Below are 23,655 nucleotides of genomic sequence, written 5' to 3' on the forward strand. Positions count from 1 at the left end.
CCCAAAGTGCAGCCAGTTCTCCTGGGATGTTCTGGCAACAGATCCTGGCATTTGGGAAGTAGGGGGACCAACTTGGAAACTGCTCCCTGGGGGGCTGGGGTAAGTTGTGTGCAAACACACACAAAGTGCCGGTACAGGCTGCTAAAAATCCCAAACAGCACCTTGCCTGCATGAAACTCTTCTGCTCTGTATGATAAATAAATATATGTAACCTAAAGGGAAGTGGAAAATTTGCAGGGTGTCAGCTGCTACGTTCCCCAGATTAGATCCTACAGTCTCAAAGTCTAGATGGCAAAATAAACTTAGTCAGGTTCCTTGTTTTCCATCCGAAGGAAGCTAAAAAACACAGCCATAAAGTGTGCGTGTTTGATTACACAGCGTTATCTGTATTCTCCCTATGGACAATTAGTGTTTAAATAAGTGTGGGGGGAGGGTGAAGAGACTGAGACAGACTGACTTTTGATGTCTTGCCGTATGCACAGGATCATATGATGAAGGTTTCAGATTCCTCACATGACAGAGTGGGAGAGTGCATGGGAGGTGAGGATATATCTGTGGAAATTACTTCATTTTGCATAAATAAATGGTGCTTGGGCTCAGATGTCAGAATGTGCTGCAAACTATGAAAAAGGGCTAAGGTGGGTGTTGAGGTTCACCAGTGAATGTTCTCTTTAATTTGTATTGGAGAAGAGAAAGGCTGGGTGACAGGCCATTTCACTTTGGATACTTTGACAGGTTTCATGTCACGTGAGAACAGAATAGAGAAATCAGAGTTTGAGTCTCACTCCAGCCACCGAACTCTAGATGGATTTCTGCGACACGTGGTCTTCTGCCATTTAAAAATAAATCGAAGTTTAAATGCTTAATGTTTTCATTCTTCAGTGTCTGAAATATGAAACATATAATACTGTCGCTGTTTTGCTTTCACTTGATTTTCTCCCCCTTCCCCTTTCTTTTTCAGTGGCATGCCCTCTCTCGTGAAGAGCAGGCTAAATATTATGAATTAGCGCGGAAGGAAAGACAGCTACATATGCAGCTCTATCCAGGCTGGTCTGCAAGAGACAATTATGTAAGCACTTTATGCACACCAACGGCTCTCTCCTCTCACTCGTTCTCCCTCTGTGTTGCTCTCGTGAAGGAAATGTGTTGTAGAGTGTAGCTAATGCTGGCACCGTTCTCTATTTTTGAAAGTTAATGAACTTTATAATAAAGATTTCATGGATATATTCCAGTCTGAAAGCTTTGTGCTGTCACTTTTTTTTGGCTATATGCTAATGAAATTTTTAAGTAAAATTTTTTAAATCGAAGAAAACCTTATCATTTAAATGTTGGTGAAAAAGATTTTGTTTTGTTTTGTTTTTGTTTTGTTTTGTTTTGTTTTGTTTTTTTGTGGTACTCGGGCCTCTTACTGTTGTGGCCGCTCCCGTTGCGGAGCACAGGTTCCAGACGCACAGACTCAGCGGCCATGGCTCATGGGCCCAGCCGCTCCGCGGCACGTGGGATCTTCCCGGACCGGGGCACGAACCCATGTCCCTTGCATCGGCAGGCGGACTCTCAACCACTGTGCCACCAGGGAAGCCTGAAAAAGATTTTTTTTAAAGCATATAATCTCATCATGTGAAGGCAGCATTAGTAATAACTAGTTACACTACCTTCCAGTATTTTTTCTGTGCATATCTTTTTTTTTTTTTAACATCTTTACTGGAGTATAATTGCTTTGTACAGCGGTGTGTTGTGCGTAGCTTTTTACCTTTTACTTGGATATGTGTGGGTGGGTGGCTGTGTATGACATACGCCTTTGTATCATGCTGCTTGCTCTTATCTATAATAAGCGTTTTTCTGTTACGGCATAGCGTTTCTGTATATCACTTTTAACAGGTATACAGTGTTTCACTGAGTGAATGTCACAATTTACTTAACCATTTTTTCCCTGCTTTTTAGACATTGGCTATTCTTTTGTTAATAATCGGAAATTATCCTGCAGTGGATTGGCCGTAACAGTTTTTAGGACTTATTTCTACAGGATAGACTCACAGTAGTGAAATTGTAGTGAAACGCTAGTGAAATTGCTGAGGACAGATTACAAATATTTTAAAGCCTCTTGATATATATTGTCAGATTTCTTTCCAAAATGGATTGTGTTATTTTACCCTTCTTACAAACAATATATTCCAGTGACTGTTTTGCGCAGACTAATTAAAACTGGGTAAAAAAACATTTTTTTGTTCGTTTTATATTAACGTACCATGATGCCTATTATATATTTTATTCAGATGGAGTAGGTACTATATTTTTAAGCTGTACTAATTTCATTGGGAAAAAAATACCTCATTTATATTGCCAATTATTTTATTACTTCAGAGTTTGAATACCTTACTCATGTAGTCTTGATACAGCAAAAACTACTGAGAAAGACTATTATAAGTGATATTAGTTGTATCATATTTTATAGAGGGGAATGATTTTGATTACTTAAGCTCTTAATTTAAAACTTTGAAGATCATTTTCATGTTTCTTGTGAGACGAGCACTCAGAGTGCCCGCAAGGACAGACTTCACATTAAATGGAATTGTCCTTTTTTAAAAGGGCGAGGCACTATGGAGAACAGTATGGAGGTTCCTTAAAAAACTAGAAACAGAGCTACCATACGACCCAGCAATCCCACTCCTGGGCATATACCCTGAGAAAACCATCATTCAAAAAGAATCATGTACCACAGTGTTCACTGCAGCACTATTTACAATAGCCAGGACATGGAAGCAACCTAAGTGTCCATGGACAGATGAATGGATAAAGAAGATGTGGTACATATATACAATGGAATATTACTCAGCCATAAAAAGAAACGAAAGTGAGTTATTTGTAGTGAGGTGGATGGACCTAGAGACTGTCACACAGAGTGAAGTAAGTCAGAAAGAGAAAAACAAATACCGTATGCTAACACGTATATATGGAACCTAAAAAAAAAAAAAAAGGTTCTGAAGAACCTAGGGGCAGGACAGGAATAAAGACACAAATGTAGAGAATGGACTTGAGGACACGGGGAGGGGGAAGGGTAAGCTGGGACGAAGTGAGAGAGTGGCAGGGACATATATACACTACCAAACGTAAAATAGATAGCTAGTGGGAAGCAGCCGCATAGCACGGGGAGATCAGCTCGGTGCTTTGTGACCACCTAGAGGCGTGGGATTGGGAGGGCAGGAGGGAGATGCAAGAGGGAGGGGATATGGGGATATATGTATGCATATAGCTGATTCACTTTGTTATACAGCAGAAACACACCATTGTAAAGCAGTTATGCTCCAATAAAGATGTTAAATAAATACATAAATAAATAAATTTTTAAAAAATAGGGTGAGGGAGAAGCCATGAATCAATATGTAAATCAGCGTGTGGCCAGTGTGTGGCCAAGTCACTGCTGGTCAGGATTTGGAGCTTCAACATTGGATACAACTATGACACAGGAAGTAAGAGTCCTCCTTTCGTGACTTGGGAGCAGCAGCTTCATCATCTCTCCTGAACTGTTGTCTTGATTGTTTTAAATAACTACTTGGGTTGGCCAAAAAGTTCGTTTGGGTTGTGCTGTAAGATGCTATGGAAAAACCCTAATGAACTTTTTGGCCAGTGCAATACTGTATGCCAATGGTCAAGAACTGTCTTAAATGCTTTTTGTGTTATTCTCTAGTCCTTCTAATAATCCTGTGGCGTCAACAGTATTATTGTATTTTACAGATGAGGGAAGTTAAATTGTCAGGAGGTTAGGTAATTGGTCCAGGGCCATGTAGTGGCTAAGCTACAGGGGACACCCAGGTCCCCCAGACTTCACAGTCTATGCCATTTCCCTCCTCCTCCAGGTGGACCAGCTCAGTCTTCCAGGACCTTTTTAGGAAGTCTGCTTTAGTTGAAGACTTTTCTCCCTGAACTGGGCTTCCATCCTCTGGGCCGTAATTAGTATTTTCTGGATAGAGCCTTTGTGATGCCCTTTAAGTGGGAAGATCAGTCCCCCACCTAAAGGGTTTCAGAAGTGCCCTCCTCTAACCCCGTCCTGGATCTCTTTTGGATGTGGTTGGCCTTATAGGGGAGAGTGGCCTTCCTTCTTTGACCTCTGGGAGAGCTTTGCTGTGCTGTGACTTTGCATAGATTTAGTGTTGTGTGTTGACTGTCTCTCTCTTTTTTTTTTTTGAAGTGTAGTTGACTTACAGTGTTAATTTCTGCTGTACAGCAAAGTGATTCAGTTATACATATATATATATTCTTTTTCATATTCTTTTCCATTATGGTTTATCACAGGATACTGAATATAGTTCCCTGTGCTATACAGTAGGACCTTGTTGTCTATCCATCCTATATATAATAGTTTGTATCTGCTCATCCCAAACTCCCAGTCCATCCCTTCCCCATCGCCCCCTCCCCCTTGGCAACCAAAAGTCTGTTGTCTACGTCTGTGAGTCTGTTTCCGTTTCATAGATGTATGTTCATTTGTGTTGTATTTTTTCAAACTCATCCTTCTTTTTATTTATTTATTCATTTTTGTTTTATATTGGAGTATAGTTGATTTACAATGTTGTGTTAGTTTCAGGTGTACAGCAAAGTGATTCACTTATGCATATACATATATCTGTTCTTTTTCAGATTCTTTTCCCATATAGGTTATTGCACAGTACTGAGTAGAGTTCCTTGTGCTATACAGTAGGTCCTTGTTGCTTATCTATTTTATATACAGTAGTGTGTATATTGTTAATCCCAACCTCCTAATTTATGTGTGTTGTATTTTAGATTCCACATATATGAATGATATCATGTCTTTGAGTGAAGTTTCTGTTTCTGATCCTTAAGGAGTGAGTTTCCACTTTTAAAAAGAGATAAACACACGTTCTCTCCCTCTTGCTCTCTCCCCTTTTCTCCATGTGGAGAGACGGGAAGAGAGTAGTTTTAAAGAAAACCGGTGTTATGTGAATTTACCTTTAAAGATTTTCCTCTGCGCAACTTTTAAAGGAAATTGTTTGCGTAACTTGATTTTAGGATCTCTTTGAATGAAGGGGAAGCCCAGCTTTGTTACTTAAAATGTTTAAAACAATCAAAACAAGCCTATTAATTACTAAGGCAAACAGAAGTCAGTCAAGTGGTATCACTTTAGCTAAAGATATTACAGTATTCTTAAAATAAGAGTACAGGAATACAGTCTAAATAAGATGCATGCCCTATATCTTAGCATTTCATTGTCAGAATGATATCCTGATGCTCACTGCAATCATATTAAATATATATCTCAATGATTTAATATCAAGTTGTCCTATTCTATGGCATTGTAGATTTTATCACTTCAGTTTGTTTTTATAACTTTCATTTTTTGTAACTGGTTTTCATAAATCAGTGCACATATTTTCTTAGGTGTATTATTTATGTTATTAGAGCTTTTAAATGTGGTGCTTAAAACCCAAGTCCTATATATGATTTTAATGAAAATTTTATATGTGTTTACTACACATGAATTTTGTTTTTGTGTTAAGCTGACATGAATACATTCAAACTCCTTAGGTCCTTTTGTCTACCATAAATGTAAGTTCTCTTGAAGCACTGATGTATACCTAGAATATAGTACAGGTTATTTCACAAAGCAACATCAGTCCGACATGTCAGGGCACGGTCGCATGTTCTAGGCACGTGCTAGGCATGTGCTGGGCGGCAGAGATGTGCTGAGACTCGGGCGGTGCTCGTGTGAGCCGATAGCCATGTGGCTGAGGGGTCCAGGGCCACAGCCCATTATGACACCTGTGCGGAGTTACGTTATGGTGGTGAGCTCTGCCTGGGGCTGACGTCGGGGGGCGGTGGGGGGAGAGAAGGGTCCTGGACAAGATGACACCTGAGGTGAGTCTTAAAGGGCAAATGGGAGCTAGGAGACGGTGAGGAAGAAGGCTCCAGACACAGGAAACGACCTTATTGCACCTTCTGGAAACCACAGTCGTTGCATTTGAAAGGGAGATAGCAGATGCCCCTCCTCCTGGAGCACCTTAATCTTCTGAAAGAAGACTCCATTGTTTTTGATATGCCATTTCCCCAGGTCACTAATATCTGTTGTTTGCCTTAGTGTTTGTGAGGATAGTTTCAGTCAGCTTTCCAAAGATATAGAGCCTCAGTGGTCAGGTCATGTGACATGAAGAAAAACTATCTTTTACTTTATTTTATTTTTTTTTGGGGATATGTCTTCCTAATACAACAACAACAAACATTTTTTTAAATTTATTTATTTTATTTTTTTGACTGCATTGGGGCTTCGTTGCTGCACGCGGGCTTTCTCTAGTTGCGGCGAGCGGGGGCTACTCTTCATTGCAGTGCGCGGGCTTCTAATTGTGGTGGCTTCTCGTTGCGGAGCACGGGCTCTAGGTGCATGGGCTCAGTAGTTGTGGCACACGGGCTCTAGAGCGCAGGCTCAGTAGTTGTAGCACACAGGCTTAGTTGCTCCGCGGCATGTGGGATCTTCCCGGACCAGGGCTCGAACCGGTGTCCCCTGCATTGGCAGGCGGATTCTTAACCACTGCGCCACCAGGGAAGCCCCAGAAAAACTATCTTGAGGTGCATAAAAGTAGAGACTTTTATATATTCACACAATATACTCAATATAATCTTATGGTTTTATTTTTTGTGAATGTGATTATTACAGCAGACATAAGATAGAGATACTGGATGTGATATGTGTCCTATGACACTTATTTGAAAAGACCATCCTAATCTAGGTTGGTCATTTACTATTCATATAAATCAAATATATGCCGTGTCTATGCCCTATTACAATTATTTTTTGAGGGGAAAGTAATTATGAAGAAAAATAGAAAATTAAACTACTATCAGAGGGACCTAAAATTATAAATTTGTGATTAAGATGATTTTGAAATGTATTTTAAATTGCAAGCATATTCACGTTATTGTGTTTGTTTTAGGAAGCAGGGTCCTTAACTGCCATAAATCAGTCTTTAAAATTACCTTCTAAGTTTTCTCAGGTTCTATCTTACCCTTCTACTACTGTCTTCAGTTACATCTTGTCTGTGCCATGGGAGCTGAGGGGGCCTCAGTTAACACTGTGGATTTTTAATTAGATGGTGGAATTCACAGTGAGGAAGATTTGTCATCGACACTACCAGAAGTGGGTCCTAAGTGTGGTGCTTAGCAGTGAAAGGAGGGCCTCCTTATTAAGCGGGCGTTCCTTGAAGGTGGGCGGGGGGTGGAGGGGTCTGTGGCCACTGCCCTAGGACATCATCCTCCTCTGTGTGTGTGTGTGTATGACCACTGCTTACGTCAGTACCGTACTGATGACATTAAATGCAAAGCTATAGAGACAGAGGTCACAGATAAGAATTTCTTTCTCTTGCCCTGTTTCTAGGCACAGATGGTAAAGAGAGAGAAAATGAGGCATCTTGATCTCTTGGTTGACCACCTGCTGGTCCTTTTGTATCACGTTCATCCGTGTGTTCACAGTACAGTCTATAACATGAACATGTGCCTGTCTTCTTCCAGGGTAAGAAAAAGAAGAGGAAGAGAGAGAAACTACAGGAATCTACATCAGGTAGGCACCATGTGACTTTCCAGCCAATTCTCGTGCTTCTGACAAGCACCTTTTAAAGAGTAGTCTGCATCTTTCTACACGCTGCTTTCTTCTTCAGCTGTAACATATGATTCTTGAACTCTTCTTTTCTTCCTGAGATTCTTTCAAAATGTTTGAAAGACCTTTCTTTTAAATGTGACTATGTGAAGGTACACCTAAAAAGCTCTTGCAAACCCTGTCACCTGGATTCCTGGTTGCTAACTGTGGTTGTTTTTAAGGTTTTGTTTTTGCTTTTGTTGTCTGTGTTCTCTAACACTTCTGTTCTTCTATTTGCAAAACTCCTTACAATACAGTTTTTTATGATGACTCTCTGATATGCTACCTTATATCCCCTTGAGAATCCTTTCTATGGTTTGGGGTTATTTAAAAATATAAAACATGATGATAGGGTTTATCTTTCGTGTACGTTAATTCAAGGCATCCATCAGTGAGGTCCAGTTTATTTCCCCTTTTCTTTCATAAAAGATAAGGCCTCTACTTGTACGGCACAAATAAGACTGGCTGGCATAAGAACCATAAAAAATAAAGCAAACAGGTCCACATTATATTGTAGCTACTACGTATTTGGAATGTACAAAAACCTCTTCAATAAAAATTTGTTAAAGACACAATTTTCTGCAGGTACAGGTCCAAGAATGACAGCTGCCTACATCTGAAACATGGTAAGAACGACTCTCTGGTCCTACTGCTGACATTAGTTATAAACAGAGGCACTTGCTTGTGAATCTTCTTGCTTATACTGATGCCATTCAGCATTGCTCCTTTAAAGAGGAAAGGCCACCAAAATCAAACCAGTGCTTTAAAACGTCTGATGGTTTTTATACCGGCTGTGGATTTGCAATATAGTATGTGTCTCTCTCTTCTCTTCTTCCCCTTTTTGCCCCTTTAATCTTTCTCTGTTCCCTTTCCCCTAACTCTTGTCAGCCATTCCTTACTGACCAGTGGCACATCTGCCTGCTTCAGAAACAAACAAGTAACGAAACCCGGCAAAATGCCATCTTACTCTGCAAACCCAGGGCTGCGTTGGAGGAGCTCAGGCTGGCCCAGGACCTGGAAGGTTTTGTGGTATAGAGACTTTTTCTCAGTTGAGATGATACACAGAGGCTTAAGAAGTAATGTATTTGTTTCCAGTGAGAAAGAGAGGGATGCTTCGTTTTATCTGTTGTTTAAAAATGTGGCATGGGGACTTACTAACTGTATTCTATCAAGTTCTTTATTGGTAACCATTGCTAGATCTCACTCTCATCTTTATAGGTGATATTTATTGCATTTCTTTTTATTGCAGTTATTTGACTTTTGACCGCTTGACCACCATCCCTGGCGGGAACCTGGCTTTGTACATTGCCTCAGTCTTTGCTAGGCTTTGAGTTCACGGTGTGTCTACACTGTGAAAGTTCTTCTCAGAGGCGCTCCCTTTGATTCTGTTCTCTCTAGGAAGCCACATCCCAGTCCCGTCAGCTCTATCGTTTGGGTCTGTCTCGAGTCTTTCCTCTCACACTCAGCAGTTTCACAGCCCCGGATCAGGTGCTCAGACTTCCCATCTGGATTATTGTAATAAGCCTTTGGATAATTTTCCTGCTTCCAGACTTCCTTTCTGCCAGTTCATCCTCTGTGTTGCTCCCAGAGGGATCTGCTGAAACACAAACGGATTGTGTCACTTCCCGACTTAAAAACGGTCAGTGCTCCCCACTGTCTGAGGGACGCAGTGCAGACCACGTCAGGGTGGATCTGCGTCTCCCCTGTCCTGGGGGGTTCCACTCTCTGACCCGCCTCACCTCCAACCATGCGTCTTGGGCTCAGTCCAAACAAAATTATTTGGCGTCCCTGAGACAGGTGGAGGCCGCTGCACGTGCTGTCCCTGTGCTTGGAAAGCCCGTTTCCTCTGCCTGAGGGTGGTGTTTCTTAGGAGAAGAGCATTAGCCTGCGGGTCACTTCATTCTTGACTAGAACCAGATGACCGCTTAATCTTTCAGAACTTAATTTTGGTGCTCAAATTTCAGCGGACTTTCCCAGGGGACTCTGCAGAGATTTGGGTACCAAATAGGTATGAATTTCACATCAGCTGTTTGCCCCGGCAATCTGCGTGAGCTTTTTAATCTTCATTTTCCTCCGCTGTAAAATGGGAACAGTAACCGCCGCCCGCTAGGGTTCTTTGTTTATCGTATGTGGCCTCCCTCCCTCCCTAGACGCCACCCCAAAGACCTAATGCAGCTGCCTTCTCCTCTGTGAAACTTTCCTCATGTTTATTCACGTTCCCCAGGTTCTTCAAAATGTCATCATTGTTTTATGATATCAAAAGTCTTCTAAACTAGCGCTGAGTGGTAGGCTTTTCTCCAGCTGAAAAGAAGATCAGCCCTTCATACAGGTGACCAAACAAGGTATCAGAAAAATAATATCACAGATGATGTTCATATTTAATTCAACTTAACGGCTATTAATTGAGGACCTCTTCTGAGCTGGCCCCCCAGCTTGGTTATAGGAGCACAGGCTCTGCCCCCAGGTGCTCATGGCATCATAGTTCAGAAGTAATTTTAGCAGCAAGCACAGGCTCTTGTACTTCTTCTTTGCATTTTTTTAGAAGAATATTGTCCTTTTAATGACTAAACAAACACTTAGGTATGGACAGCAGCCCTTTTTATGCTCTGCCTCGAAACAGAAAACCCTGATAAGCATACCGTGCTAAGGACCAACATTCGCTGATTTTACTGTGTCCTCTGTTTGCACCAAAATCTTTAATGCTATTTCTATTAAAGATCATGCAAAAATGTATTTCTCTGCTTCATACTTTGATATTTAGTTTTGCATCCTTAATGATTAACCTTATGTAGTATTTTAAACTAGACGATTAGGCTGAATGCATTTTTGTCCTAGAATGTATCCCAAATATCTCTTTTTAAAATAATGTTACAGTGATCATGGTGTTTTCTTGTCACTTAACTTGTTTTTCTAAAGGTCAAGGGGTGTCCCCTCTGCCCTGTCCCAGAAAAACACAACAAAGTCTCCCCCCCTCCCCCCAAGAAAAATATTTTCACCAGCAACCAGTGAGGCTCCCGTCGGCTGGGCTGCACTTAATCAGGGTCTCCAGTGTTCCTCTCCCCTCTCGTTGCTGGATCAGTCATGCAGCCTTTGAAGTTCTGTCCTCCCCACTATCCTGTTGTAGAGAGCGGCACTGGCAGTCATCTGATAAGAATTACTAAGCAGAGAGAAGGTCAGATTTGCATTCATAAAGATTTCCGCAAATTAGGAATGATACTATCCCTACCGTTTCCCCATCCCCTTCTTTGTTTTAGGAATTCAGAAACTTCTATCTGTGTAGCCGTTGACTTGTTTAGTCATTATTCCGCATTTATTGAGCACTTTATAAATGCCAGTTAGCTCCATAATACCGGAAATACAGTATCGAACAAGGCTCAGAAGGTCCCCGCTCTGTACTGCTTACATCTCGGGGAGAGCAGCTGATTTAAAGCAAACAGGAAAGTGTAAGTGCTATAATAAAAAGAAGACAGGGAGTGACTTGAGGGTCGGCTTTGGCTTGAAGATCATGAAAGGCCCTTCTGAGAAGTGACACTCAGTAATAACCAGCTGTTTTCCCTGGAGGGTATTGTGTGTATTGTTCTAAATGAAAGACCAGGCCAACAGAGCACCCTGTTGTAGAAAGAGCTTAGACTAGACTAGGAGTGAGGCCACACTGGGCTCTCACATTAGCCCTCCCTGTGCTGTATGGCCCGGGGCAGTAGGTTTAAGCTGGAGACTGGTTCCTCCGCACAAGTGAAAGGGGTGCTTTGCTGGCCTCTACGCTCCCAGCCGCATCAGGTCCCAACGTCCTGGTCTGCTTTGTGCTTCCGCGGGCTGCACTGCCTCCCAGTGTTAGTCAAGGGACTCGGGTCTCTTTTTTGTTTACTAATTTGTCGTCCTCATTCTAGGTCTGAGTGGCTCTGTATAACTATAAGGCACCTGTATGATCTTGAAAACGCCTTGTCCACGATGTGCTTGCTCTTCAATTCCTGTATAGATCACTTCCTGCCTCCCCTCCCCCTCCACAGGATGAGTGCCCAGAAGCACTGCCTCTAGTCTGGGGCTTTGCTTCTCCACGGATGCCGTCACGTGGCTCCTTGTTTGCCAGACTTCAGTCCCGCCAGTGCTGGCTCCACCTTATAAAAAAGCCGAAGACAGATGAAATGTTTGATTAGACTTGCTCCTGCACATAGTGTCTGTGAAAGCTCGCAGGACTTGCTTTCAGTTCTGAAGGGAAGTTCTAAAGTCACGGCCCTCCCTGCAGGAAGGTAAAGCTAACGGAGCGCAGTGCCCAGACAGGGAGGATGCCGTTGACTCCAACGTGAAGAGACTTTTGAGAGGGTTTCTTTCTGCACAGCGAAACTTAACATTAGCCTGCTGCCCTTAAAGGAAATTCCTATTAGATCACTGAGCTTAGACAATCCATGGTGTAGCTCAAATGCTAGGGAACTCTCAGTACCCTGAACTAGAGTGGGGCAGCGGACTATAAGGAAAAGACCCCACCCATCAGGAAAAGACTCCTCTGTGAACACAAAAGCCCTCTGAAAACTTGTTTCTGTTCCTTGAAAGACATGAGTTTCACTTAATACTTTCTCATTTCCCAATGGTGGGAAATGCCATTGCAGTTGCTTCATACACCCAGCTGTGTCCCCATCTCCCTGTGAGTTTCTACTTTTGTGTATTCTATAAGAATATTCACTCTGGTGAAATCAAGTTGAAACAAAAAAATGAGCATGAACCCAGTCTCAACACCTTGCAGCAGACTTTAGGATTATTGGAAACGGGATCCTTAAAAGACATTCCTCCAACTTGGAGGTGATCCCCAAGCTGTGGGATCATTCAGGAAATCCAGATTCATCCTTAGCTTTTTTAACTAACTTGCCGCTTGTGGGAGCTGGGAGCCCAGGGCCTCAGGCAGTGAGACTTACACACGTTCTCCTGTGCGGGCCAATATCATAAAATGCCAATTGTTCGTTTATTCATTCGGCCAACATCCAGTGAGGCCTGCTCCGGCAAGCAAGAACTGCTCTAGGCAGTGGGGTTACTTGCCAAACGGACCCTGTCCGTTACCAGAGGCACTCCCAGTTTAAGAGGATGCAGACGTACAAATGGATAATTATAAAATAATACGTTTTATGCTACCAAGGAAGTGCATACAGTGCAGTGTGTAAAAACAAAGGTGACGGAAATCAGAGCGAGCTCAAGGAAGGCCTCCTGCAGTAGGTGACGCTTGCGTGCCCAGTCATGGGGGAATTCTTGAGTTTGATAGAACAATGATCGAGTTGCTTTCTTTGAGTTTCCAGTATTTTGGTGCACGTTTCATTTGGAATATGTAACGTCAAGAGTTTGTCAGAAGTCAGAGATTATCATCAAATACTGAACTTCCCTTTCTTCCTGACTTAATCAAGATTCATAAAGAATTAAAGAAGCAGAGAATTAGAATTTTTGAAAAGCTGGAGAGAATTATCATTCTGAGTTTACTAACTTAAAAACTTAACTTTACAGGTTGGTTTACTAATATTTACTTTAGCAAAACATAAAAAGTCCACTATCTTAAAGTTATATAGATGGAAAAGATATTCTTATGATATTTCAGTGTATTTCATTTGATTATATAACGTCAAAGGTCTAGTTTAAAAGTAGAAACAAGCTATCTTTTTTTAAAAAGCAAAAAATCTCTGGTTAAACGCACCCAGAGATACATACGGGCACTCACATACAGAAATACTTCTTCTGTACACTATGATTTTAGCCTTGGCATAATCTTCAGCTTGCATACTTGCTGAACTGAGAAATTAGTATATATTTTTTACTAAATAAAAACATTCGCCTTTATTTCCCTGGCACCAAGAGGTGTGTGGGAGAAGTAATTTCTAGTACAGTATAGAATGCAATAGTTAATTGTGCAGTGCTTGGATTTACATCTTTAAAAAAATTGTCTCTAGGGCTTCCCTGGTGGCACAGCGGTTGAGAGTCCACCTGCCGATGCAGGGGACACGGGTGCGTGCCCCGGTCCGGGAAGATCCCACATGCCGCGGAGCGGCTGGGCCCGTAAGCCATGGCTGCTGAGCCTGCGCGTCCGGAGCCTGTGCTCCTCAGCGGGAGAGGCCACAACAGTGAGAGGCCCCCGTACCGCAAAAAAAAAAAAAAAAAAAATTGTCTCTAGCTTTCCATTATAGACTGGAGTCATGTGCAGGACTAGCGAGAGGACTGTGACCCTGAAGGTCTTCTAGGAGCGTTGCCTGAAGCTCGGAACTTAGCCCTGTCCTCTTAAGAGTCGGGGAGAGGTCTAAATATTTTCAGCAGTCTCCTTGAGAAAAACATTTATTTCGTATAGTTTTTGAAGCTCACCCTGGGGAACTTAATGCTTTTGCCTAATCTTTGCTCTGAACTCTGTTCCCTAAGTACGTATGTCGTCACCCCCCATTAAGTAAGTACCAGTGAGCCTCTGGGTATTTGTTCCTAGGTTGGCATGTCTACTTAGAAAGCAAAGCCAAGTGCTTACAAAGTAGTAAAGTTGGAAGCAGCTAGAGAAACGGTAAGGCTTGTCCAAAGTCTCAGAGTAAAAATTAAGGCTTTGATAATGAGAAAGTGAAAACACTATGCCCTGTTTTCCATCCTTCATCTTTTTGTCACACGATGAGGCACTAAGTGTGTCAGGCACTTAGCCTAGAATTGCCACTAACCACACAGGATACGGCAGAGTTAGGAGCTCTTGGGAAGGGAGCCTCACATCCGGAGGTGGGAGACCAGCACGGCCGCCTGCACCCTGCTCAGTGCTGTCCCCAGGCTCCTCCTGAGCGCCCTCTGAGTGGTGGCCCAGCCAGTGCAGGACCTCGCCCGCCAGTTGGCCAAGCGTCTGGATCCTGATGGAAACGACCGCAGGCGCGTCATTTGTCTTGTCAGGGTCGCAGGTGTGCTGTGCCTCGGACACGGAGGTCTGTCCCTGCCTGGGGTGGTAGCCTACCCGTGTTCCCCTCCTCTAACGTCTGGCTGCAAACCCCTGCGAGACGTGTCGCGAGTTAGCGGAAAACTTGCAGAGAATTCACACAGCAATGACACTGGACTGCAGTGTTCTTACTAGGGACTCCCTAGTAAGACCGTTCAGCAGGAAAATCCAGACACTGATAGCAAGGGCAGCCTTGGGCACGCGGTCTGAAACAGAGATGGCTGCCTCACGGCACTGTGTGGCTAGACCAAGCTGTGCGTGGACCGCAGGTTTTCACGTTCTAATCATTCTCCAGAATGCCTTACGCGCGCTCATGTGACGCAAGCCTTTTCATCACAAGGAGCAGAAACAGCCCCCGCGAGGCTGAGCGCCTCTATTTAAGGGTGCAGGAGCATCGTGCGGAGGCCGAGGAGAGCACTAGAAGGTGGGCTTGGAAAACTGTCCAGACGCTTCTGCTGTCTCTTATATCTGCCCCTCCCCCAAATCACATCCTCCCCTTCTGCAGATTGGCCTCCTCAGTTCTTTGATCCACGTGTCCAGAACCCCTCGAGCTCACATATTCTTACAGTACCAGTCTCCAAAAGAGAAAACTCTTTCAAATTCCAGAGGAGGGGGACTTCCCTGGCAGTCCCGTGGTTAGGACGCTGCGCTTCCACCGCAGGGGACACAGGCTTTTGATCCCTGGTCGGGGAACTAAGATCCCACGTGCCGCGTGGCCAAAAAATAAACCAATACAAAGTCAAATTCCAGAGAAGGGACTCTGGCTAGCCCAGCTTGGGTCAAACTTCTACCCCCATCTGCAGTCAACTGTGGCCACAGCAGATGGCCACACAGTACAAGACAGCTGTCGGGGGCTCACCGCTCCCACCGGGGCTGTGTTGGCATTGGGATCATCAAGAGGGAGGCAGGCTGCAACCCAGCACACGTCCACCACAGCTCACTAATAAGCTGGTGGCTGGGCCTGTTAGATCAGCAGACAGGGTGATTTCATCTAGGCAACTGTGCATTCGTGAAGGAACTGGTAGAGGATCGTACATACGGTGAAAGCTTTTAAAATCTCTGTTGTGCTACAGTGCCCTTCCCATCAAGCCTTTCCCCCTCTTTCTTTAATGGTCAGAAGAGCTAGAACTGTGTTTAAGTTGCCTTGAGAAACAAACAGGAAACCGGACCCTGGGCTAGCAAGAGTGATCACGTGCCATGAAAAAATAATAGTAGACGGAGAGAAGAATGAAGCTCATTATTCCAACCCTCTCGAGATACGTAATATTTAGTATTGCTCGTGAAAGCCCTATGAAAGTAAGATCCATGCTATTATTCTAAGACTTCATAGAATAAAAAAATTATTTTGGACAAATGGAGTTTGATAGAATGTTTTCTCACTGAGCCATCCAGATACTTGAGGGAAATCATCCTTCTGGATAACAGAGTTTCCCAGAGAACTCTAGGTTTACCTCTTTAAGTATCAAAACATGTAATTTTTAATTTTCACTTTTGTGAGTGCACCTCTGTCTTCACCAGAGTACATGACAATGAAATATTTCTTAATACCTCATGCCATTATTCTACAGTGTAATGTACCATGTGGTAAATGGTAACAAGGAATTGATGCCATTTGACCCTTCTAGATGACCCCAAATAATGGGTTTTTTTTTTTTTAATATCTGCTCTTCTCTATTTATTGTGCCTTCTTGTTCTGTCTAGGACTGTGTACCCCTCCCCTAAAGTAATTTTCCTTCTGATCCATTTTGTAGATTTGGGAACCAGAAAACAAAGCTTATTTGAATAATATATACATTAAAAGTAAATGGGGCCTGAGTTGGCGCATGGAGGGTGCTCTTATTAGGAAGGGTAAATATGCTTTTTTTTTTTTTTTGCTTGAATTTCTTGATAACTACAGTGAGACCCTGAGGTCTTTTCACTTCCTTTTCCTCAGCTGTGTCCTTTGGGTCTGAAGCTGCCAGTCAGCAGATCCAGAGAAGTGGGGTGATCCTGCCTAGAACTGTCTGTGAGCCTTAGCAAAGTCACTCTATTCTATTTGACAGAACGAGGAGAAAAAAAAATGAAAGCACCTCAAACAGTAGTGCCCGCTTTTCTGCTTAAGTCCTAAGTCAAATCTAACCCGAAGTTTTCTAAATTTTTAGATACAGTCTCTGTAAATATAATGACGAATTTTTTGCTGCCCTCTTGGGATTCCTTTTCCCATCTATCGGTGTGTTTCTGCAGACGTTCTATTTGATAAGATATTTTGTAATATTTCATGAGAGATTTTCCAGAATTCTCTATTGGTCGTAATTTTCCACCGGAAGTTCTGTAAGTAGTATAAATCTTGCTTTTACCCCCTGAACATGCTGTGTGAGATTGGAACAACAGAAATGGAACTAACGTTTCTGGACCACGTATCCTGTCCTGGGTGCTCTAATAGAAGCCTCTCCATTCCCGTCCTTGAGGCAGCCCCGTGTGGGGAGGGATCTCTGCCCTGTTTGAGGGATGCGAAAACGTCAGTAACTTGTCCAGGGCCACGTACGTGGCTGGTGTGCAGCAGGGACAGGTTCACACCTGGCTCTGTCTTTCTCTAACTCAAGTCTCCACCCACTGCAGTAACCAACATTCATTGTGCCCTTTCAGATGCCAGGTACTTACCAAGCCTGTCATGTGTATTATCTCCTTTCATCCCCTCAACACACGTTATGAGGTAGAGCGACTTAACTATTTCCATTTCACAGACGAGGAAACCGGCGTGGCATGTTCAAGTAACTTGCTCAGGATAGCTCTGTCTTCAGAGCTCATGCTCAGAACCCACAACACATTGTCACCTCCCTAGGCCCCATATACTTAGACACGTAGACTCGTACTACATGACAGCGGAAAGGAAAAACACACAAGTGTGTGCTCACTCTGCTGCCTCATTTTTAGAAGGTGAAGTTAGCATTTTTAGTGCAGGAGAACTTGTAGAGAGAAAGGTGAACTGGATAAAGAATCTGGAGGTGGGTAGATGAGTCTCCACAGTTACTGTCCTCCTGAAGCACTTTAATATACAGAATTAAAATGGGTTCTGAGGGTCTCTTATTAAAAACTTTCCTCGAGAATGTTTCGGTGGTATTCCCAGCGGAGGTGAAGGTCTAGTGGGTGAGACCTACACTGGGAGGCCCAGCCAACCGATGGTGGTGTACATCCTCACAGGGAGACACCAAGGGCTGATCAGGAAAAGAAACCATCAGCTGCAGACGGAAACCAGAATTTCCCCCTCGAGCAATTTATCAATAGTTCCAGGCCTGCCTCAGCGTCATCTTGGCATTGCCGAAGAAGTCTGCTTTCACTGGTCACAGTTACGCTTTGAATAACCGCACAGATTCAGTGACCCTGCCTCGGTCTGTATAACCTGGATCCAAGCCCGGGGCCAGTGACCCCTTGTCTCGCTGACCCCTCCCTCCCTCCTCCACGTTCTGGGAATCATCTGGTGTCAGAGCTGTGGCTGGCGACTGGGGGACTGACTGGCTCGATGCTGGGACTTCAGGACTAGCTCAGCTGCAGAGTCAGCACTAACCTTCCTAACCACGCGTTATCATCTCTTCTTTTTCTCAAATACTGGGTGGTACTTACTTTCAAAGACCTGAAGGTGGCCTTTGTAGGTTATACTTTCAATCTTAGAGATTTAATTTTCAAAGTTACTTTCTTAGGCCCTTTGTTCTCTCACCCTGCTTTCAAACAGAGCATAGCCTCTTGGGGTGGGCAGTGGTCCAGATGGAGACCACCTCCACCTCCGCAGTGATGCTGACTAGTGATGGGCACGGCAGGCAGGTAGGCAAGGAGAAGCAAATGAGTGAAAATTCAGCCCCGAGGTGTGCTGGAGAGAACGTAGGTTTAGGGCTCAAAAGCTAATCCTGCCACCTGTAGGTTGGGTGACCTTAGGCAAGGCCTTTTGCCCCTCCCGCAGCAGGATCCTTGTGTGTAAACGCGCTGAAGTCAGCGGAGCTGTCGTGATCGCATGACGTCGTGTCCCAGCGCCTGGCACAGCAGCGCTCGGCGCACGTTGTTCTTCTTCCTTCCTCCTCACCAGCTCCTGTGACCCATGGGGAACCAGGAGGCCTGGGGAATCTCTAGGGGCCCCTCACACCAGCCGCTGACAACCAGATGCCTCAGTTCCCTCTAGGACAGCAGGGCCAGACCAGCTCTGTCGCGCTCGCTTCCTGCTCTGGAAGTCTGCTCTCTGCGTCCACAGGCGGCTTTGTGCAGCGCGGGAGTTCACGCCCTGAAATGGCAGGCTTGCGTCCGATTGCCCCGAGGTGGGGCAGAAGAACTTAGGCAGTAGGCGTGAGGCGGAGTGTGCTGCTGTGAGGAGGGCAATCTTTGCAAAGCCCCCGCCTCTCTTCATCTCTCACAGACTGATCTCTGATACTCTCCCCTCAAATTTCACATCATAACTAAAAACACTTGAAAGTTTCCCACTCCTTGCTAGTAACATGTGGGAGGGGGAGGGAGGAGCTCTTACTCCAACCAGTTTCCTTTCGGGTTACTCACCATTTCTGGACGGGGAAGTGAGCTTACAGGCACGGCTCCAGCTGAGCCGGTGGGTCCTGGTCACGCGTCGCCCCTCCTCCCGCCCCCACCTCGGCCTCTAATGGGCTTGTTTCCGCAGCCCCTCCTGCTGTGGGGACAGCCTGGGAAGGGGGCTGGGCCGCAGGACCTCAAGGATATGGGCTGACCCCACGCTTGGCTCCCAGTGGAGGCTTACGTTTGCACGTAAGAAGAAGGAATTTCCCCTCTCCCTCTCATCACATCTTTTGAGCCAAGGCCTAGAAGGCCCTAATGCCTCGGTCAGTGCTGGTCGTCTTCCAGACGCAGGTCCCTCTTGAAATCTTGAGATGTCCCTTTACCGCTTGGGCTCTTCTTAAGCGACTCCGCCTGTTTGCGTTCCTGCTTCCATTTGGTTAGTGGGATATTTTGTCCAGATTGGAGTCTGGTCCAGAAGAGGAGCTTCAGAGGGACGGTGGGGGGAGGGTGTTTTCCTGTGCTTCCTTCACACCCACTCAGCAAATGGCCCATGCGTGGTGAGTGCTGGTGGAGGGAGCCCAAGCCTGACGGGTAAGACGGGCTCCGAGCTCCCTTTGAAGCGGGCGCGGTAATTGCGGCTTTGATTACACCGACTCCACCGCCGGGCTGGGCTGCGCGGGGCTCGCCTGGCCAGCCCAGCTTCAGCTGCAGCCCCCCGTGAAGACTTAGATGTGGGAAGTCGCCAGTCTCCCGAGCCTCATGCCTGTGGTTTCTTGAAAAGAATCTTGATTTGACCTGTTTTATGTCTGTAAAGCAACACTGCAAGGCCTTTTACCCCCATTTCTCCCATCTGGGGGTAAGACTGGTCTGCCCTGGTGACCCGATATTTTAAAGGAGCAACCAGGTTCAAATAAGGCGGCTTATTTGATAGGCAGTTTCCTTGCGCACCTATTTAAATACTAGCTACACTATAAGGAGAGCATCCCAGGTGGGGAAGAGTCGCTTTTTGGTTGGCAGTTGTACAAGCACCTCTGAAACCAGCTTTTCAGGAGGATTTATAAGAGGATACTAAGATAATGAAACAACAGTGGGGAAACGTGAGACTGTAAAAAGCACTGGCTTCATTAGGAGATGTCGAAATTCTTCCCAGGGAAGCGCGTATCATCCTTGGGATAAATGGCCACTCTGGCCAGCCAGGATCGGGTTAGTAATTACGTTGTTATGCTCTCAAGAAGCGGGAGAAGGAGGCACTCTGGGTGCCATGAGGAGAGAGGGCGACTCGACGAGTGGTCAGTGCAGGAGAGTGGAGGCCGCCGACCGTCTGACTTCGGAGTCAGCCTGAGGCTGGGGTGGGCACGGGTCCCAGCAGAGGGACAGTTTGTCTCCGTGAGCAGACAGGCGCTCCTGGTGGCTGAGGCCAGTCTGTCCTGAACCACAGCACTGGTCTCCAGTCTGTCCTGAACCACAGCACTGGTCTCCAGCAGCCCGGGGCTGCTCGCCATTCCTCACCAGCAAGAGCAACCGGGACCGGGCCTTTGAGAGTCAGTGAGCCCGAGCACGGTGTGGATAGGAGTCTGCGGGCGCTGCCTTCACCCCCGCCCGGGCTCTGCTTCTGTCTCCTTGGAAAGCCAGGGCCCTTCGCAGCTCTTCCATCTTCCTGTGTGAAGCATCTCTACTCTGCGTCAAGTTTAAAAACCACAAAGCTGTAGTGTGGTTTTCCTGTTAAATGGGGGAAGCAGGAGAATAGGAATTGAAACTGTCATTGAAGACCTCATTCTGTTGAAGGCAACATTCTGTGGCTGATTTCCTCCCAGTTTGCTTTTGCTTGTTTTGTTTGTTCACTAGCCACCCGGGTAAACAGTTTCTTCTCAGCTCTGGTAAGTCATTTTGAGGGACAGCAGCGGTGGTGGTTGCCGTGATTCTGACGATGCTAACACGTGGCTGGTAAGAGCCCTAATGGCAGGGCTCACTCTGCACCCCGCACTCTCTGAGCCCCTTAGAGGCATTGGCAGAGCCCGTCCTCACGGCTCCCGGGCTACAGATCCATCTTCTCTGAACAGCGCGGTGTAGACTGTAACTGGCTACCCAGAGTTGAGTTGAGTTTTCATTATTAAACTATCTCAAAGCTTCCTTTTATTTCTCCTCTAAGATGTCTTTCCACTCAAATAAGAAGCCTAAAGGGAATGCACTCCACTTTTTAGAATTAATTTTTTTTAAAGGAAATGTCTGCTAATAACAAGGACACTGCAAGCACAGAGTTGAGATGCGTCTGAGGTGCCAAAGACCCAGGTAGAGTAGGTGCTTCCTTGCAGCTGGTGTGAAGCAGGGGAGGCGGATGCTCTCCAGAAAGGAGTTGACCTTGGAGATGCTTTCACTTTCCTTTTGTCTTTGTCTCATCTTGTTGCAATGTTATATTTTATTTTTAATCACTTTTTAAAACTCAGATTATTAAAGCTTTTGGGATGTAGGGATTCTCCTTTCTGAATGCTCTTATCAGCAGTATCTTTAAATACTTGTTGAGTGTACATTCCAAGGCTAACGTTAGAGATCCTGGTTGTTAGGAAGGAAAAAACTCTTGAGAATTGAAAAGTCGAAGATTGGAGAAGCGTATGCACCTCAAGACTGAATATGAGCGGACACAGACCATCCCGGTCACAAGGGGGCTTGTTAGGAGTGTGAGGGGCACTGACTAACTTGCGTGTGGTTTAGTCTCATGTAAAATCCTACACTGGCTCCCCACAGTGGACTAAAAAGACCAAACACTTTAGAATGACAAGTCTTCCCTGATTTGGCCATTGCCTGCCATTACGATTCATGTTTGGCCATTCCCTCCTGATGTTTTTCCAACAGATTTTTTTTTTTTAAACCATGATCTAAAGTATTATGTGTATTTCACATCATAACCCTGTACATTTATGTACACATACATGGAACCAGGGTAAACATTTCAGTAAAGTACACTTATTCTCTAACATAGTCTGAGGATTTAGGGCTACCATAGGGCAACCTCTTTTAGCCATCACCAGATCAACAACGTGGATTAATGAAATGCAGAGATCTTAAGACATGTGCTGTATGAAACAGAGGTTAAAATCTGTAAAGGTCTGTGGCACATTCACATTCACAGTACTTTATTTGTTCCTTCTTGAGGTGGAAAACGAAGCTCATTCCCCACGTGCAAAGCCAAGGCAGCGACCCCGGGACCTCTCCTGGAGATGGAAGCTTGTTGAACACCCAGACTGTCTCCACGGCTTGCCCAGTCGACCCCAAAGGAGAAATGACACCAACTTCACCCTGAGGTCACTGCTAGAGACGCTGATCCATAAAGACAATCACTGCCAAACCCCCTTTCATCTACTGCGAGAGCCATGTTCCACAATAAAAAGCATACAAGGTTTTTCAAAAGAAAAAAAGCACATGAGCATGCTAGCAGGCCCTGGGTCAGCTGAGCAGCTTTCCTCCCCCGTCTCCGCCGTGCACTTCCCAGAGCATCCCGCCTCCATACCTGTAACCTCCTGGCAAGGACAGTGACTTGGCTGCTTTTGCCTGCCCCGAGCCCTGGGAGCGGCCGCAGCACAGCCGTCAGCATCCCGGAGGGAACTTGTGGAAGAGTTCCCTCTTTGTTTCTGGCTTCATGTTTGTTTCTCTTTTCCTCAAGCTTTTATTTAACAGTGCAAAAGGATCAATCTTGTTTGCTTCTTTTTTTTTTTAAACTTGAATTTTTTTAATTTACACTTTTTAGTTTTAATCTTCTTGTATATTTTGCTAGCAATGAGCTTTTTAAGTAAAATCGAAAGATCTGGAAGAGTTTGAAATAAAAACGAAATGAAAAGAAGCCCTCTTCTTTTGAGGGATATCTTGTCCGCTAAGGGGCTTCTCGGTGAATTACCTGTAATAATAGTAGCCTGTCTTTGTAAGGTGTCCGATAGAGCTAAGTAAACTGTAACAGCCAGTCCACTCTGTGGGTAGCAGTTGGCAGTCCTCTTTCATTTTATTTTTCTTATGATCTCTTCTCTTTTTTTTAAATGGTAAACCTTAACAGATACTTTCAGCAGACCAGTTTGCAGTGAATTTTCATTTCTTTCCTTCTCACCCCCTTGTTGTAAAAAGCCCAGCACTTGAATTGTTATTACTTTAAATGTTCTGTATTTGTATCTGTTTTTATTAGCCAATTAGTGGAATTTTAAGCCAGTTGTTAAAATGAGCATTGATGTACCCATTTTTTTTTAAATAGCAAGGCACAGCCTTTGCCCCAAACTGTCATCTAACGTTTGTCATTCCAGTTTGAGTTAACGTGCTGAGCATTTTTTTAAAAAAGCTTTGTAATAAAACATTTAAAAACAAGTCTTTTTTTTTTTTAAAAAGTGAAGTTCCTGATAACCTGCAGTTGTGTAATGGTGACCTAAATCCATAGGCCAGGCCAGAGCTGGTGTGTCCACATGATGGGGGCGCTGCCCGTGAGGCTGCCTCGGGGACAGGCCCACACCCTCCCCCCGTCTCCAGGCCATGCAGTCCGTAGGGGTCCTCCTGCAGCCTGGAACCCCACCTCCTCCTCTCCCACGGGTAGGTGGAAATCAGGGCAACAGGATTCAGATGGGAA

General features: G+C 44.8%; 1 protein-coding gene across 7 annotated transcripts in view; it reads left to right on the forward strand.

Annotated features, from left to right (window-relative positions):
- Positions 1–23,391, forward strand: part of LEF1 (lymphoid enhancer binding factor 1) — a 119,312-nt gene extending 95,921 nt beyond the window's left edge. For 3 of the 7 annotated variants that reach the window (XM_079920187.1, XM_079920190.1, XM_079920191.1), the window contains 4 exons: positions 962–1,069; positions 7,513–7,561; positions 8,222–8,262; positions 22,206–23,391. In XM_079920187.1, the coding sequence (XP_079776313.1) occupies positions 962–1,069; positions 7,513–7,561; positions 8,222–8,256 (192 nt within the window). In that variant the 3' untranslated portion in view covers positions 8,257–8,262; positions 22,206–23,391. Of the gene's footprint in view, positions 1–961; positions 1,070–7,512; positions 7,562–8,221; positions 8,263–9,860; positions 9,961–11,643; positions 11,916–22,205 lie in introns of those variants that run through there. The other 4 variants (XM_079920192.1, XM_079920193.1, XM_079920188.1 and 1 more) reach the window with 3 other exon arrangements.
- Positions 23,392–23,655: the final 264 nt, after the last annotated feature.

This window comes from Stenella coeruleoalba (assembly GCF_951394435.1).
Source record: "Stenella coeruleoalba genome assembly, chromosome: 4".
In the NCBI taxonomy this organism is placed as follows: Eukaryota; Metazoa; Chordata; class Mammalia; order Artiodactyla; family Delphinidae; genus Stenella; species Stenella coeruleoalba.